The 17,068-nt window shown below is 41.9% G+C and overlaps 1 protein-coding gene across 3 annotated transcripts in view; it reads right to left on the reverse strand.

The window, feature by feature from the left end:
* Window positions 1–17,068, reverse strand: part of Rnf130 (ring finger protein 130) — a 117,277-nt gene that overhangs the window by 37,343 nt on the left and 62,866 nt on the right. For all 3 annotated transcript variants that reach the window (XM_085694892.2, XM_085694893.2, XM_085694891.2), the window contains exons 4-5: window positions 7,871–7,942; window positions 6,219–6,301 (exon numbers count right to left, since the gene is read on the reverse strand). In XM_085694892.2, the coding sequence (XP_085551018.1) occupies window positions 6,219–6,301; window positions 7,871–7,942 (155 nt within the window). The remainder of the gene's footprint in view (window positions 1–6,218; window positions 6,302–7,870; window positions 7,943–17,068) is intronic.

Here is a 17,068-nt window from a genome sequence, read left to right on the forward strand (position 1 = left end):
ACAATTACCTAATCTGTACACATCTGGGAGCAACTGATAGATGTCTGGGGGCTGAGCTAGTGCCAGGACAGAGTGGGACAGTCGAGAAGGTGTTCTAGTCTTGGGATGGGATTTGGCTGTCAAAGAGTAGAAGAGATCATGTGATCTCTGAAAGAGTAGCTTTGGCTCAGGAGTGAGATGTATGAATGTGGGTGTGGTAGCTGAATCTTAACCAGAAGACAGTAGAAACCTGGTATAAGCAAGTAGCAGCTGGCCGGGCAGTGGTGGTGCACGCCTTTAATCCCAGCACTCGGGAGGCAGAGGCAGACAGATCTTTGTTAGTTTGAGACCAGTGGTCTACAAGAGCTAGCTCCAGGACAGGCTCCAAAGCTACAGAGAAACCCTGTCTCAAAAAACCAACCCCCCTCCCCCCAAAAAAGCAAGTAGCAGCTGTCTGTGGATAAAGATTTGGCTCTGGCCTGTCCTGGGCAGCGTTTTTGCTTTTCCTATTACTGGTTACTCAGGAAAATACAAAATGGCAAACCTCCTTTACTTAATTTCTCCCAAACGACGGGATGATATGGCCATATGACCATAACCATTTTCACATGCTGTGAGGTTTTCACACACACAGCTTAAGGGTTTACAACTTGTCTGTTCCTTTGACCTTAAATGAGCCATAAGTGGATTTTTTTAAATGTTGGGATTCTTAAGTACTTATTTTCTTATTGTTTTGTTGACCTAGAAGAAAAACTGTTCTAACCTATTAGTCAATTACTGTGTTCCCCTTTGCATGATTATAGAAGATAATAAAGACTATCTGGCTATCTGTAGACAAATAAGAATCTCTTTTCCTTAGTTAACTCAAACCCTAAAAGAAGCATTTCTTCTCTTTAAAAACAAAGGTTTTTAGCTATCACCTGCACCCCAGACAACTACTCCAACTCCTTTCCTGTGACCCAGAGCCAACCTTTCCAGTTCCCACCAGCCCAGCTTTTGTGCAACTAACCCCAGACCTTCTGTCTCTAACTCCCACAGCTTTTCTGAATAAAACCAAGCCCTTGTTCTCTGCATTCATCAGCCTTGAGCAATCCTGCACTCTCCTACCTGGTCACCTTTGGGAACAAATGCTTAGGCTTGTAGCTGCTCCTTCTTTACTATTTTCTTGTGACCACTTCCTCAGCCTGCTGCTCACTGTACCCATCATGTCATCTGATTTCTGGGCAAAGCTTTGCTCCTAAGCGTCGGGGTCCTTGGTCCACCACTCTTCTTGCCTCTCAGCTGTCTGCCCTGAAAGACCATGGGTGGGAGACTGGGGAAGACAGGCTTGATCACCTCGTGAGGCTGACTGAAGCACATGAAAACTGTACCTGGAATACTCTGAGAAGCACTAAGGTTTTGCTAAACAGGCAAAATGACTTTAATGTTCCATACAACATCCCAATAAATGTCAAGAATACTTTTGAAACAAGCCTTGGCACTAGGGCATCCATCACTAGGCAGAGGGTGCACCACAGGGGCCAGACCTTGAAAAGCAGTTCTTCCTCACTGTCTTGAGAGACTCTTGTAATAAAAATATACACAGCAGCAGAAAGGGGCTAAGTGGTGGACTGGGATATGCAGAGAACTGTAGGCCAACATATCAGAGCTTCTACCATGACTATTACTTTGAAAAAAAATGCTGTGAGATACTCAATGGGGAACACACAGACTATGGAAGAAACAAAGCCGGCAATACTGAAATGCAGTGCCTCCTCGCTCCTACTCCCCAGGGGCCAGAAACAGAGAGGTCAGAAAGCAGTGGTGCTGGGGAAGGGGGAGGCATCTACACTGGAGGTGAGTTGTTTTCACAACTCTGAAGCCTCTGGGTGTCCTGTTAAGGACCTGGCAAACATGAAAGGATCCAGGATTATTAAAGGTCAGACACAAGAACTCCTTCCCCAGCCAGGCCTGGCAGATGCTGTTTAAGCCGATCTCCCCCTGAGGTCGCCAGCTTCCTGACCTGTTTTAGCAACGGCTGGCATCTTCATGCTGTGGCACTCTCCTTCTTAGGATTTTAACCTACTAACATCTTGTGGCTAACCTTTAAATAAGGTGGCTGTTTCTCAGTTTTGGAGCCATGATGGCTAATATCCAAAAGGTGATCAACTGTAATCAACTGACACAAGCAGGAGGTCCCCAAAGCATTGCCAACTGCCATCTGTTCACAAGAAATTCGTGCGATAGAGGACAAAAAGAAAAGGTCATGTGACAAAGCAATTCACAAGAGATCTGATATTTATAGAGAAAGGTTTGGTTCAGAACAATCTTGTTAAAAATGAAGGACAGACAGACATAGACATATGGCTGTCTTCTGACTAAGGAGAGACAGCAAAGATTCTACCAAAAGCTAGCTGCAGGGTAATATGGGTAAGGGTCAGATTTAAAACAAATAGGAATCTCAAAGGCTTGATTATGACTGAATGTTGATGAGCAAAGATTGACAGAACAAAAAGCCAAGGGGACAGACAGTCAATAGATCAAGGTCCCCTTTCGCTGGCAGGCAAAGACCCAAGTAGAAATAGTAGCACCAGACCAGAGCTGAGCTGCCTCCTCCATGCCTGAAGGTGCTAAGGAGGCTGTAGAGGTAGACATGCTGGAGGCCTAGTGATATGCAGCTCAGGGAAATCGAACAACTATTCTCTCTATGAAGCTGACTGTAAAGTTCACTTGGCTGAGAGTGAACAATGGGTAAGGGAAGTGTTTAAGGAGACACTGCTGTGATAAACAGGGAGGGCCAGCCAGGATAGCAGAAAGACTCTATCAAGGTTAACACTTGGCATCCAGCCAGGGGTGGAACTCTGTCTGTGCAGTCTGTCCGAAGACAGTGAGGGACAAAAGTGCTGAGCCATATGAGATGGAGAAATCCAGGGAAGGCTCAGGGTCAAAGGACATACAGATAAAAGAAAGCAGGGGTATTCCAGGTGGAAAGACACCAAACAGGGAAAATTACCACAGGTACTAGAGAGTCATTGGCTGGAAGTAAACTTGGAGAAGATTTGGGATCAAATCTTCCTGGGTCAACCTCTTCTAGGTCAGTGATTCTCATCTTGAGACATTCTGGGTTGTCAAAACTGTGGTACGGTACTTCTGGGGAGTAGTGGCAGAGGCTAAGGACAATGCTAAATGTCCTGTGTGTGCAGGGCAGCTTCCCTCACCTTCTTCTTCAAATAAAGACTCATCTGATTGAAATGTCAGCAGTGCCAAAGCCGAGAAACCCTGTATAGGTCGAAGGTTGTCACAAAAGATTGCTCAATGGTAAAAGTTAATTTTTACTGCACCTGAGGATGGTAGTGTTGTTAAGGTGAGGGGACAGCATGTTCTGAGTAGGCTGAACACTGTAATTTAGAGAAAGCTTTAATTTATGGAGACTTAAGAAAGCAGCTGATTTCAAAACAATGTGGAGAGTGGACAGTCAGTGCAGCACATCTGCATAAAGTGTGGGCAAGACAGTGGAGGGAGAGAGCAAAGACATTCCCTCAAGTCTGACAACGTTTGAGCTCTTTAAAAGCAGCTCACAAACACAAAGGCTAAGCAGCAACTGTCTTTTTTGGCTGTAGAAAGTTAAGGTTCCACAAGGCTGTGGATCTCAGTTGAAAGTGTGCCCCTCTGGTATCAGAAATCATTCAGGAACTTACTAACGATGAATTTGGTGGTGTTCCACATAAGGTCTTTTTAAAATTGCTCATTGATCTGACAGGGAGTTGGGTTGAGAAAGCTCTGAGTTAAACTGGGGGGGGGGAAGGAGAGAGAGAGAGAGAGAGAGAGAGAGAGAGAGAGAGAGAGAGAGAGAGAGAGAGAGAACACTCAGAATGAACCTGGCAAAGTCAAAGCAAGGCTTTAGGGATGGCAAGAATGAGAGCAAGCAGCCCAGAGTCCTCTATTTTAGGACCAGACTCCCTTGAGGAAGACACTTTCATTTTAATAATAACACTGAATGATTTTTTTTCCCTTTCTGTTTAGGTACCAGCTGGGCCCAGCGGTTCCTGGGCAGGGGATAGGAAGAAACGAAATTTAATATTCAGCTTCTTTCTGGTCAAAACAGGCACTTGATGGCTCTGCTTTCTTCTCCCTACTTGCTTCATAAATGTGCTTCCTTCAGCCTCACTCATACACTTCGATTTTAAATAACTGAAAATGGCCAGTACATAATTTTCTGCAGGGTTGCTCACACTGAGTTTGGTTAAGATCTTTCTTTATGTAACCTAGAATTGGAATGCTGACTCCAGAATCTTTAACTTCTATTTCTGTATACAGCATTCTTCTGAAGATCCAAGATTAAAAATCAAAAAAAAAATCAAAAAAAAAAAGCAATCTATTTTGTGTGCATTTTCTAGGCACAAAATGTTACTTTCTGAATAAGTAAAATATGACTAGTAGCTTCATGGAGGACAACAGCCTACAAATATTTTATTCAGTCACAAGTTCACAAGGCAGGGTCATGTGAGTATCTTTTCATGAGATGAGAGAAGAAAGTAGAAATCTTTGGTTTTAGGTTCTTTGTACATTTTATACACAAAACAGGGTATCTTGGTGCTTCATGTTCCCTAGTTTGGCATAGAACATAGTAAAAATCAACATGCTTATAAAGGAAACTTGTATGGCCCAGTCTGGTGGTGCAGGCCTGTAAGCTTAGTTACATGGGAAATTGAAACATGAGTTTGGCAAGTTCAAGGCCAGTCTGGGCTACAGACTGATTTCATAGTCAGTCTGGGCAACTTAATGAGATCCTGTCTCGAAGTAAAAAGAATGCTGGGGATAAACCTCAGAAGAGAGGAAAGGACAGAGAGGGAAAAAGAGAGCCAGGGAGGGAGGGAGGGAGGGAGGGAGGGCGCTAGCTAGAAATCTTATCTAAGGAATGATGATTACTGAAGTCAGACTCTTTACTGGCTCTGCCATAATGAACTGTGTAAACTTGGAATCTGCTGCTGGCCTTACTATCAATCCTTCTCTGGACAATGGTGCTATGGTTTGGGTGTAGTCCAAGTGTCCCTCCCATAGTCCATGGTGGTGAAAACTTTGGTTATCAGTTGGTAGGTGGCAGAACTTCTGGAGAATGGGACCTAGTGGAGGTCCTAAGGGTACTGGTGGCATGAGGTATGTCCTATGGGACTCTTCTGGTGGTTCTCATGAGCTTATTACAAAAGCATCAGGTGTGGCTAGCCTGTCCTCTTGTTTCTACACGGACTCCCTCTATGTATGCTACCATCATGCTCACCAGAGGCTAACCCAACAGGGCCCATTGAGTGCTGCACAGAGAACTTCCAAGACTCTGCAGATACTTTACTACGGAATGACAAACTAGCCAGCATCATAAGAGAGCAACGCCCTCTCTGGATTGCTGGCAGGATCAGAAAAGACAGTACATGTAACCTGCACAGAGTAGTTTACTGTCTCTGAGCAGTTACAAAGCAAACAGCAGTCCTCCCATTCTGCATAACTCAGGGCTTTAGCACAGTAGAACCTGGAGCCAGGGGGACAAGGTGGAGGGCTTGACAATGAACTCTAATTTGAGATGGAGAGTGTTTTGTTGTGTTTTTTCTTTTTTGTCTGTACTAGGGATCAAACCTATGATCTGGTACATGTTAGTCCAGTGTTCTATCACTGAACTACAGCCTAGCCCAGGAGGGTCACTGAATACAATTTCTTAGGTTATGATGTACCTAGATGTTGTCATGTGTTTCTTTTTAAAGATTTTATTATTTATTATGTATATGTATATAGTGTTCTACCTGTGTGTGTGCCTGCACGCCAGAAGAGGGCACCAGATCACATTACAGATAATTGTGAGCCACCATGTGGTTTGCTGGGAATTGAACTCAGGACCTCTGGAAGAACAAACAGGCAGTGCTCTTAACCTGCAGGGTTTCTCTATATATCCCTGGCTGTCCTGAAACTCACTTTGTAGACTAGGCTGGCCTTGAACAGAGATCCACCTGCCTATATCTTCCAAGTGCTGGGATGAAGGCATGTGCCACCACGCCTGGTTTGTCACGTGTTTCTGATATACATACGCAAAAAATTCTTGGGAGAGACACTGGTCACAGTTGACCATGCTCTCTCATTATCAGCATTTGGGCCTTAGCTTGTCAGGAGAACTATTGGTCAGGTGGTTTTCAGGACCAAGTAGATACCCACTCTAGAAGGGAGACAAACAAGACATTAATACCATTCCTTTCAAACACAGAAATCTGACATACTTGCAGGGGAGAACCCGAACAACATCATTCTGCTTATAGCTCTCTATGCAGACTGCACAGTGATCGAAGTCTGGGTCTGTTTCCTGAAACAAAAAGCACAGGAGCTGAGTGTGTGCACGCAGGTGCTACAACTCAGCTAAGAAAAACCCTAGAGTAAGAAGATGGCTACAAAAGGAAAGGAATTAAAAATAGTAACTTTTCATTTGTTTAAGTAGGCTGACCCAAATTACATGAGCCAATCATACTATTTCCTATTTATGATATCTTAAGATAAGTCAGAGCCCTGTTTTTTCCACAATTCACAGCAGATCACCTTGGATTACCATGTGTCTATCCCAATTCCTTTACTACTACCTAGTCTCAATAGGTTTCACTGTTACAATCTAAAACATTGAGATTCTCATTAACAGGTTCATGCAGCCAATCAATTCCTAAAACACAGCTACAAATGATGGGCAGTGCTCAGTAGACTCCTTTGCTACAGTCCGAACTCAAGTATGGGAATTGCACGCTGGTCACAGACTTGGGGAAGTTACTGGTTTAAATCAATATTGAGTATTTATCAAGGATCAGAAAAGACAAACCAGTTGTTTGGTCACCAGGTTAATTGACTCCCTTCATCCTCTGGGCTGATAAGGATTCCCTTAGAGCTCTCTTAAAGCATGGTTGGCAGGTGCAGGGTGTACAAAAAGTGTGCTAGCTTTCATAATTCTAGGAAAGATTATTTATTTATTTATTACTGGGGAGGGGTAGAGGATGATAGGTAGGTTGTATCAAATACAGGGGTTTTCTAATTAATAGCAGCTGGCCAAGCCAAGGAAGCATTTCTGCAAGTGCCCTTTCCTTCCTTAGCGTGCAGCAACCCCAGTGAGAATGTTCCTTCCTCTGCAGCTGTGCTGATGACAACTGGCTCCAGTATTCACAGGCATACAAATAAAATTGGTAAAAGAAAGGATGCGGGAAAACACAGAAAACAGAGAATCACACAAAATCCTCCTTCCAGAGCTCTCTGCTAAAAATACTAGCACTGGGCATAAGGTGCTATGCCCATAAGATTTTTTTTTTTGGCCTTTTGAGCTCTCTCTCTCTCTCTCTCTCTCTCTCTCTCTCTCTCTCTCTCTCTCTCTAACTCTTGGTAAGTCTGGATATACTGAATGTAGAAACTAAGATGCTATGTGGCACCTGAGCTCTGACCAGGGAGTTTTGAAGAAAGGTTTCAGCTCTGCTATTTGTTGCCAACTCTTTGACCTGGTCTACTTTAGGCCCAACACAGATAAACTGCTCTTTCTACAAGTGTCAGTCTGTTGTAAAGCCCTTGTTAACTGAAATTCCCTAGAAACGAAGGTCTTCAGTCAGGTCTTAACTGAGAAGAAACAATACCCAAAACAGACGCGGCAGTCCTAAGAAACAGAAGAAAATGTACTCCTCTTGGCTATTTTATGTGCAAACTGTCTCATTAGAACCCCCGGCAGATGTGTGCTTGGCTGTAACAACTGAAAACTGCAGAGGAACAGTGCTAACGGAGTAGTCACTGATGCTGCTAAGGGCAAGAGCACCTGAAGTTCAGAAAAGCCGAAACACTAGCTGAAGGCTTTCCAGACAGGCAAAGCACAAGCAAGATTTCAAAGAGGAAATTAATTTCATTACTGTACCTTATCACCCTTTTTCACCGTTCTAGTTGTCAATTTACTGATGGCTTTCTTGGCTGCATCTCCAAGACGACGCTAAGAAAACAAAAAAGAAGACATTAAATGGAGTATTTCTGAATAACGGTCCTCATTTTAGTATGTGATGCTGACGCGAACACACAATCTTTATTCTAAATAATTAAAGATATAATGTCTCTATTATCCTAGACTACTTCTGTTGTATTATGTAAGTGGACTCTGGAAAAGCAATGCAAATTTAAAAAAAACCTGGCAGCTATACCAGAGATTCTTCATTTTAGTTGAATAAAAGTGCATTTGGTGAGAAATTATGTTTTACAGCCACTTCTGTTTCTGGGCACTGTGTGATGATGCCAGGCTATCAATGCTGCTACACCTTCCAGCCCTCCCACTCTTGCCCTAAGAGCTTTCCCAGTGTACTCTACCCATAAGCACTGTCAGGGATATGAACTGTCTTAGCAAAGAAACCTCAAAGGCCGCACTACGTTCTCATACAGTGAGAACAGACAGAGCAACAAGTCTACTTACTCCTGGTTTAGCCCACACTATTCTCTGTCATCTTAGGAAAGGGTGTTTGCTCGTTTAGGTTTAACTTGGGTAATTTCTAAAATTGTACTTATCCAACATTGCCAGTCACAAAGAGCAGTGCTAGACACCAACAACCCAAAGATGACATGAAATGAACCTGTAGCCTTTAGGAGCCATTGGACCCTAGGAAAAAACTGAAGAATACATTTCATATGATGGTGGAGGATGGGTTAGGAATAGGGAAGAATGCCAGGGAAGGCTTTGAGGAAGTGACATCAGAATTAACACCCTGGAAACTAAGCAAGGATGACCTAGTAATGAGCTGGGGCAGGATGCGATTCTGGACAAAAGAATCAGAATGCTTTGTGAGTCTGAGTTCACACTGGGATAACAGAGGCAAACTGAGATTGTCTCAGTCACTCTAAACACAATTAGATTTTAAACTGAGCAGGGGCAGAAAAAAAGCTGAAGGAATGGAGAGGGGAAAAAAACAAGGGAGACCTCACACTGTGTTGCAAGGATTTGAAAAGAAAAGAACAGGAGCACGTGAGAGGAAAATTAAAAATCAAAATAAAATAACTTATTGAACATCTTTGTATCTACTACCCAGCTTTAACTATCAATATTTGCTTGTAATTTCACCTAACAATCTCCCTGTATTGTAAGGATATCAATTTGTCATTTCATCCAGTCTTCATTTTCCATCTCTGACAGGGCTTTTGTTAGATGGTACTACTTAAGAAATGCTCTTAATTGCTGAACCATCATTGCTGATGCCCCAGAATGTCTTTTGGTAGCTGGCTTGTATGAATCAGGACATAGTCTAAAAGTTATTTAGCTGCTATATTTCTCAAGTCTCTTTTAGCCTGAATCCTATCTATCATACCTGAAAACAAGCAAACAAAAAAACCCCATCCTTATAGAGATATAATGGCTTAAACTGCATACATTTGAGAGACGTGATACTCATTTAAAAACACGTTGAAACCCTGTGGCTAGTGCTCAGTTTGTTCTCATGCACTGCTTTAGAGACATGGCTCTAATTTTGATGGACTGTTTTGTGTTTCATTCAGTTCAAATGTGCTATTACTACCACCCCTTCTGCTTATGCAAATTTTATAATCCAGGCAATAGTGGTGCATATCTTTAATCCCAGCACCTGGGAGGCAGAGGCAGGTGGATCTCTGCGATTCCAGGCCAGCCTGGTCTAGAGAGAGATAGAGGTCCAGGACAGCCAGGAGCACAAAGAGAAACCCTGTCTCAAAAAAAAGAAAAGGACTGAAGTTCTCCCACTTTCTGACTTGTTTAAGTCAGGGCTCCTCTGTGTAACAGCTCTGGTTATCCTGGAATTTGCTCTCTAGACCAGGCTGGCCTCGAATTCACAAAGACCCATCTGCCTCTCCCCTTCCCATGCTGGTATTAAAGGTGTATGCCACCACCACCAGGCCAACTTTCTGATTTGAAACTTACTGCCGAAGTCAGTGTGATGTTGATATAAAATATAAAAAGTATATTAATGTGATGCTGGCTTAATACATATAGTATATGAACCCATGAAAATTTGGCCAAATGAGTTTCAGCATGAGCATGAAGATTGTTTGGTCCCCAACATTAGTATTGGAGAAATTTGAGGTCCACAAACAAAAGAATGATGCTATACCCTTAACTATGCATGAAAATTAACTTAAGTTTTTAATACTAAGAAAGCAGGATTTAGTACTGATTTCTTAGATATAACCAAAAGCAACATAGGTAACAAAAGTAAAATTGATAATTCTAGATTATATCAAAGGCAAGGATACAATCAAGAGATTAGAAAGGCATCCATGAAATGTAATGAAATTGCAACTTGTAGATTTTATAAAGGATTAAAACACAGACTATATATAAAGAACTCCTACATTTCATTAACAAAATATTAATTTAAAAAATAGGCAAAAGACATGAATACAAGCTTCTCCAAAGAGAATATGCAATAGCCACAGGCAGATTTAAAAATATGCTCAACCATCTAATTAACTAGGGAGATACAAACGAAAGCTATGTTGTTTTTCATACCTATCAGGATGCTTAAAGTGTGTGTGTGTGTTATAAAAACAGAAAATAACAACTACTGGCATGGATGCAAGAAATGTAACTGGTGATTGCCAGTGGATAAATAAATTGATGTGTCCACTATGGAACTGTATATGACAATTTCTAAAAATGATAGACATTCGCAGGAACTCAAGACATATTTGTAGCAGCATAATTCACATTAGTCAAAAAGTAGAGGTAGCTCCAGAGTTTATCTGCATGAATAGTTGAATAAAATGTCATATGAACTGGGCATGATGGCACATGCCTACAGATCCAACACTTGCTAAGCTTAGGCAGAGATTGTCAAATGTGATAGCAGCAAGGGTATGTAGCAAAAACCTTTGTCAAAAAAATTTGTATATACATATAGACACGCACTCATGAATTCACAGGAGCTCTGGCTGTTGGTACAAGATCAAGCCAGTCAATATTTTAGTATGTGCTGTGGAATCATCTTTTTGTATACTGTGAAGATGTGTCACTCTGACTGCTTTACTAAAAATCTGAATAGCCAATAACTAGGCAGGATTTCTAGGCACAGAGGACACTGGGAAGGAGAAGGGCAGAGACACTGGGAGATCCAGGACATGCAGAGCAAGCAGGATGGGCAGTACAGAGATGAGGTAATAAAGTCACAAGGCAGAAAGTAAGTTAATTGAAATGGGTTAAATTAAGTTATAAGAGTTAGTTGGAAACAAGCCTAAGCTATCAGCCGAGCTTTCATAATTAATAAGTGTCCATGTTATTATAGGGGAGCCGGCAGTCCCAATGAAAACTCCGCCTAAAAGCATGGGTAGGGAAAGGGCTCATGAGGCCCACTCCTAGCTGAGAAGGTGATGACAACTCGATGGCTTCTGGGGGAAGGAGAGTCAGTTTTCATGACAATGTGGTCCCTGATAGGTCAGCCATGCTCTGGTGGACGGCTCCATAGCTGGCACAAAGTGAATACAGGGTTATTTAAAGAGGACAGAAAGTTGGAAGTTGGTGGGTAGATCTGGGAGGAATTAGAGGTGACTATGATCAGAATAAATTGCATGACATTCTCAAAGAATGAATACTACATTAGTACAGATTACCTGACAATAACTTTTGGCTGTACTGTGTCACCATCTCAAATAGTTGTTTGTTCACATTTATTTATTTATTGATTGACTGACTAATTTTTTGAGACAGGGTTTCTCTGTGTAACAGTCCTGGATGTCCTGGAATCCATTCTGTAGACCAGGCTGGCCTCGGACTCAGAGATTCGTCTGCTTGTATCTCCCAAGTACTGGGATTAAAGCCATGTGCCACCACCCCTCAGTTTATATAGATTTATTTTTACTTTTTACTTATTCACTTATGTTTCCCAGGCTGACCTGGTCTCAAACCTCTGGATACAAAGCAATCCTCCTGCCTCAGCCTCCTGAGTAGCTGGACTATGCCATCACACCACCTCCCATTTATTCTGGCAAATATGTAAAACACATGATTCTAAACTCAAAATAATGAAATCAAGTACAGGAAGTTTAACTTCCAGCTTCTTTCATCCCATTTCCTTTCCTCCCCAAATAATAATTGCTGTTTTATCTTTACACTGTTTCATTTTGAAAATAAACATATATATGTTAAGTATGCATACATGTAGATACATATGCTTTATATATCCATATATATGAATTCAATTTCATAGCCCTCATCCACTTAAAAGTACATATCTTGCTTTTCCTTAATAATACACCCTAGAGATCACTTCACAGATGCTCACAGAAACTGTCAGTACTCTGTTCACATTTACTATAGATGACTCCAAGCACTCAGTACAGGCTATGTGGAACACTACTTTAGCAACCAGATAGTTACTGGTGGACATTTCATCATTTCAAATCTTGCTATCTTCAACAACACTAAAATGAACAGACTACTACAGTTAGCATTTGTTGCTATTTGATTTTTAAGACAGGGTTTCTCTGTGTATTCCTGGCTGTCCTAGAACTCACTCCACAGACGACCAGGCTGGCCTCAAACCCAGAGATCCGCCTGCCTTTGTCTTCCAAGTACTGGGATGATAGGAGTGAGCTATCAACACCTGACGCTGCTACTATTTTTATCATCTCTAAATTTATCAGGCTGGACTACTAGTTCTGATGTGAGGTTAAGACAAAGGATAATCACTTACATAATTGTGTTAGGTGCTATAAACTGCCTCCTCACAAGAACTATTTATCAACCTACAAGAGTACCTGTTTTCACTACAACCTTGCCAAGAAAGAATGTATTAAATTTTAGATTTCTTTGGCAAATGGAGCAACAAGAAATGTTATTCCAATATGGTCTTATCATATATCTAACCTATAAAGAAGGATGAGTATTTAACATTTTAAAGATTATATACATTTCAAGGTGCTCTCTATTCATTTTACTTATTTATTATTTATGTGATTTGAGTGTGGTACAAACATGTGTGCAGGTGAGCTTGTCTATGCATGTATGTGTGGAGGCCAGAGGATGACATTAAGCATCTTTCCTCTTGCTCTCCACCTTGAGACAAGGTCTCTCACTGAACCTGGACCTCACCATTTTGGCTAGGCTTCCTGACTATGGTGCACTTGGAATCTGTCTGTCTCTGATCCATGTTCTGGTTACCAGCGTATAGGAGTTCACACCTGGCTTTCGTGTAGGTACTGAGATACAAGCTCTGGTCCTCTGGCTTGTACAGCAAAAAACTCTGTAACTGCTGAGCCACTTCCGTGATTGAATGCAAAGTATCAAAAATAATTTAAATTGGTAGGATACAATTTAACACAGTTAATACTATTTAACTTATTAAAACATTTATTTATTTATTGTGTAGGTATGTGTATACATGTGCATGCACTCATGCATCATGGTATACATGTGGGAGTCAGAGGACAACTTGTAAAAACAAAAAACAAAATCCAGAAACAAGAAGCAGAAGTGGAAGCAGGAAGGAGTAACCTGGACAAGGAGGAGAGCCAGGAGCTTGGGCCTCCCTTTGACACTGGAGCTTAGGAGCTAGGCTCTAGCAGGAAACAAAGAAGCTCCACTTTCCACCCACACCCCGTTTTCAAAGTTGTATGCATCTCTGCATACACATGGCAGCCAGAGGAGGACGTCAGTGTCCTGCTGTCCCTCTCTGTCGTCCTCCCTTGGAACAGGGTCTCTCACTGAAGGAAGCCACAGTGGTCCTTCTGTCTCTGCCCACAGGTACATGGATCCTAGAGAAGCTAAATAAGAAAACCTGAAGAAAATCATATAGTTATCCTCCTGGATATTGGAAGTAGACAAGATTGCCAGGCAACCTTGGGTGCACGGGGGGGGGGGTGTGGAAGGAAGGGGAGATGGTTAGAGAGAAGGGAGTAGGGGAGGACTGGGGAAAGCTTGGGGGAATGGGATGTGGGGAGGGAGGAAGGATGGATATGGGAGCAGGGAAGTATATATCTCAACTAAGGGAGTCATTTTAAGGTTTGCAAGAGACTTGATTCTGGAGGGGTTCCCAGGTCCAAGGAGAGATCCCCAGATTGTTCCCTGGACAGCAGAGGAGAGGGGGCCTGAACTGGCCTTGGCCCATAACCATACTGACGAATATTTTACATATCACCATAGAACCTTCATCTGGTGATGGATGGAGATAGAGACAGACACCCACATTGGAACACTGGACTTAACTCCCTAGGTCCAAATGAGAAGCAGAAGAAGGGAGAATGTGAGCAAGGAAGTCAGGATCAGAGGGAATCTTCATCTGACGATGGATGGAGATTGAGACAGAGACCTACATTGGAGCACTGGACTGAGACCCCAAGGTCCAAATGAGGAGCAGAAGGAGGGAGAACATGAACAAGGAAGGCAGGACCGTGAGGGGTGCGTTCACCCACTGATATAAGGGGACTGATCTAATGAGTGCTCACCAAGGCCAGCTGGACTGGGACTGAACGAGCATGTGATCAAACCGGATTCTCTGAATGTGGCTGACACGGGGACTGTCTGAGAAGCCATTGAAAATGGCACTGGGACTTGTTTTGTCTGCATGTACTGGCTTTTTGGGATCCTAGTCTGTTTGGATGCTCAGCTTCCTAGACCTGGAGGGAGGGGGGGGCGGAACTTGAATTTCCCACAGGGCAGGAAACCCTGACTGCTCTTAGGACTGGAGAGGGAGGGGGAGAGGGAGTGGGGGAGTGGGAGGGTACTGGGAGGAGGGGCTGAAGTGGAAATTTTTATAAATTAATAAAAAAAAAACAAAAACAAAAACAGTTCTCTCCTCTACCATGGGAGTTCAGGGAACTGAACTCAGGCTATCAGGTTTGGTGGCAAGTGGCTACCCCCTGACCGGCTTAAAACAACTCACACTATGTAACTAAGTGATCTGACAGGAATTCATCCAGGATCACTGTATTTTGAGGACAGGTCACTCTGATGAAGTATCAGTGCTTCCAGTCATCAGAGCTCCCCCACAGATACAGAGTTAGGTCTATATCAGTACATAGTAGGGTCTTCTCTTTGAAAAACTGGTGAAATCTAAGGGCTATGAATCTAATCTCCTCTTGTTTCAGGCTATCCTTTCTCTATCTTTCATTCACTTTCATCACTACCTTGTTCTCCTTTTGTCTAAGGTGTCTGATTTTCCAGAAACATCTCCCCAGGTCCTGCTCCCCTGACCTCTATTCACCTGCTTTACTAATATTCTGCCTTTGCTTTTCATTTTTCTCCTTTAAGCCTCTCCTATCAGGAGAAAGGTTTTTTTTCTTTTTCTTCTTCATTTTTACAGAGAGTCTCATGTAGATCAAGCTGGCCTTGAATTCCTGCTCTCCCCCTGCCTCCAGAATACAGGCATTTCCTACCATCCTTGGCTGCGAAAAACTTAGCATTATTGTACCTTTAGAAAATCCTGGTTGATCCCTTACTTCTTAGAAAATAAAACCCAAACTCCTCAACCAGTGATTCAACTCCATTGTAGTCATTTTACCTATCTAACACTGGTTCACAAGTCCTGTATTCCTTTCCTTCATTCCTAATGTTGTTATGCAACTCTCCTTTTCTCTGTAGAAAATGACCCACTAGTGCTGTGGAATGGTCTTTCTGTACACTGTGAGTATGTGTTGCTCTCACTGAGTGATAAATAAAGCTATTTTGGTCTATGGCAAGGCAGGATAGAGCCAGGTGGGAAATGCAAGCAGAGATAAAGGAGAAGGGCAGAGTCTGGGAGATATCAACCAGCTGCCAAGGAAGCAAGACATGAAGAAAATGAGGTAACACCACATCCACATGGCAAAGCACAGACAGAAATATGGGTTAATTTAAATAAGAGTTAGTTAGTAATAAGTCTGAGCCGAGCATTTATAAGTAATATTAAGACTCTGAGTGTTTATTTGGGAACTAGAACGCAGGAGAAAAAACTCCAATTACAAATGGTGTACCAATGTGAGTCTCTTGAATATTCATAGGGCCTGAGAAAGCTTTAAAGAAGAAAAAAAAGAGGAGGTGGATCCCTATAAGAGTTTCTGCAGGACAGTGAGTCCTTGGGTAGCTAGTACATTAAGTAGGAACAACAACAAAAAAAAAAAAGAAAGAAAAAGAAACAAAAAAACTAAGTAAAAATGCCTGCCACAGCGAAAGCATTGGGATTCTAGAGCTCTAGGAAAGGTTTAATGCAGTTCTCGGTCATTAACTTCTGACTGGGCATGAGCTTTAGGCTAGACTTTTAGGACCTAAGAAGCAGGCGGAGCAAGTTGTCAAAGCTGGAGGCAGAGGTCCACACTGCTTAGCAGTTTAAAGGTTTGTTAACATGGTCAAAAAAGGCTAAAAGATACACAGTAAAATCTCTAAAAAGGTTCCAATATGTTTTATAATGTGCATAGGCTTAAGAAAGAAATAAAAGGGTATTGACAGTTCTGGAAAGGAATAAATAGTTAAAAAATAATATAATAAAGTCTTTAAATACAGAAATAAAATAACAAAAAGATAAGTCACAGAGAGATGGAAAATACACAGTGAGTCTGAATCCTGTATGTTACTGTGTTGATTTTAAATTTTTTGATGGCTGATAGGCAAGAAACAGCTGCTGGGGGACATGCGATTGAAAGAGAGACTGATAAAATATACCAATCTAAGAATTTTAAAAATGTCTTAACTTTAGAACAGAAAAATACATTTGTAAAATGGACCTTAAAAGATGCATTGCTTTGGAGAATCAGTTTTGCTTTTGTTTCCACAGGAAATAAAACAGGATTTGTCCCAGGTTAATTGGACCAGATTTGATCAAGGGAAACTTTCTGAACCATGACAAGTGATTATCTATCAACAAAGGTTATAACTGATCTTCCCAGGACTTGACCATTGTATCAAATTTTCTCAGGATTCCCATAAGATTATCAGCAACTCCAATCAGCAGGAAGTAGTCTAGAGAACTATGCCCAAATTCCCAAAATACTGTTTATAAATGTTTGTTTTCATTCAAAGGGATTGGTTATAAATTGTTATTAGTCATAGTCAATGTCTTTTTGAAAGAAGAAAGGAAGACAGATGATGTAGAAATGTACATGATGCAGTTATGATGGGAGAAAAGGGTAGATTATTGAA

This window comes from Myodes glareolus, chromosome 9, assembly GCF_982192425.1.
Source record: "Myodes glareolus chromosome 9, mMyoGla1.1, whole genome shotgun sequence".
In the NCBI taxonomy this organism is placed as follows: Eukaryota; Metazoa; Chordata; class Mammalia; order Rodentia; family Cricetidae; genus Myodes; species Myodes glareolus.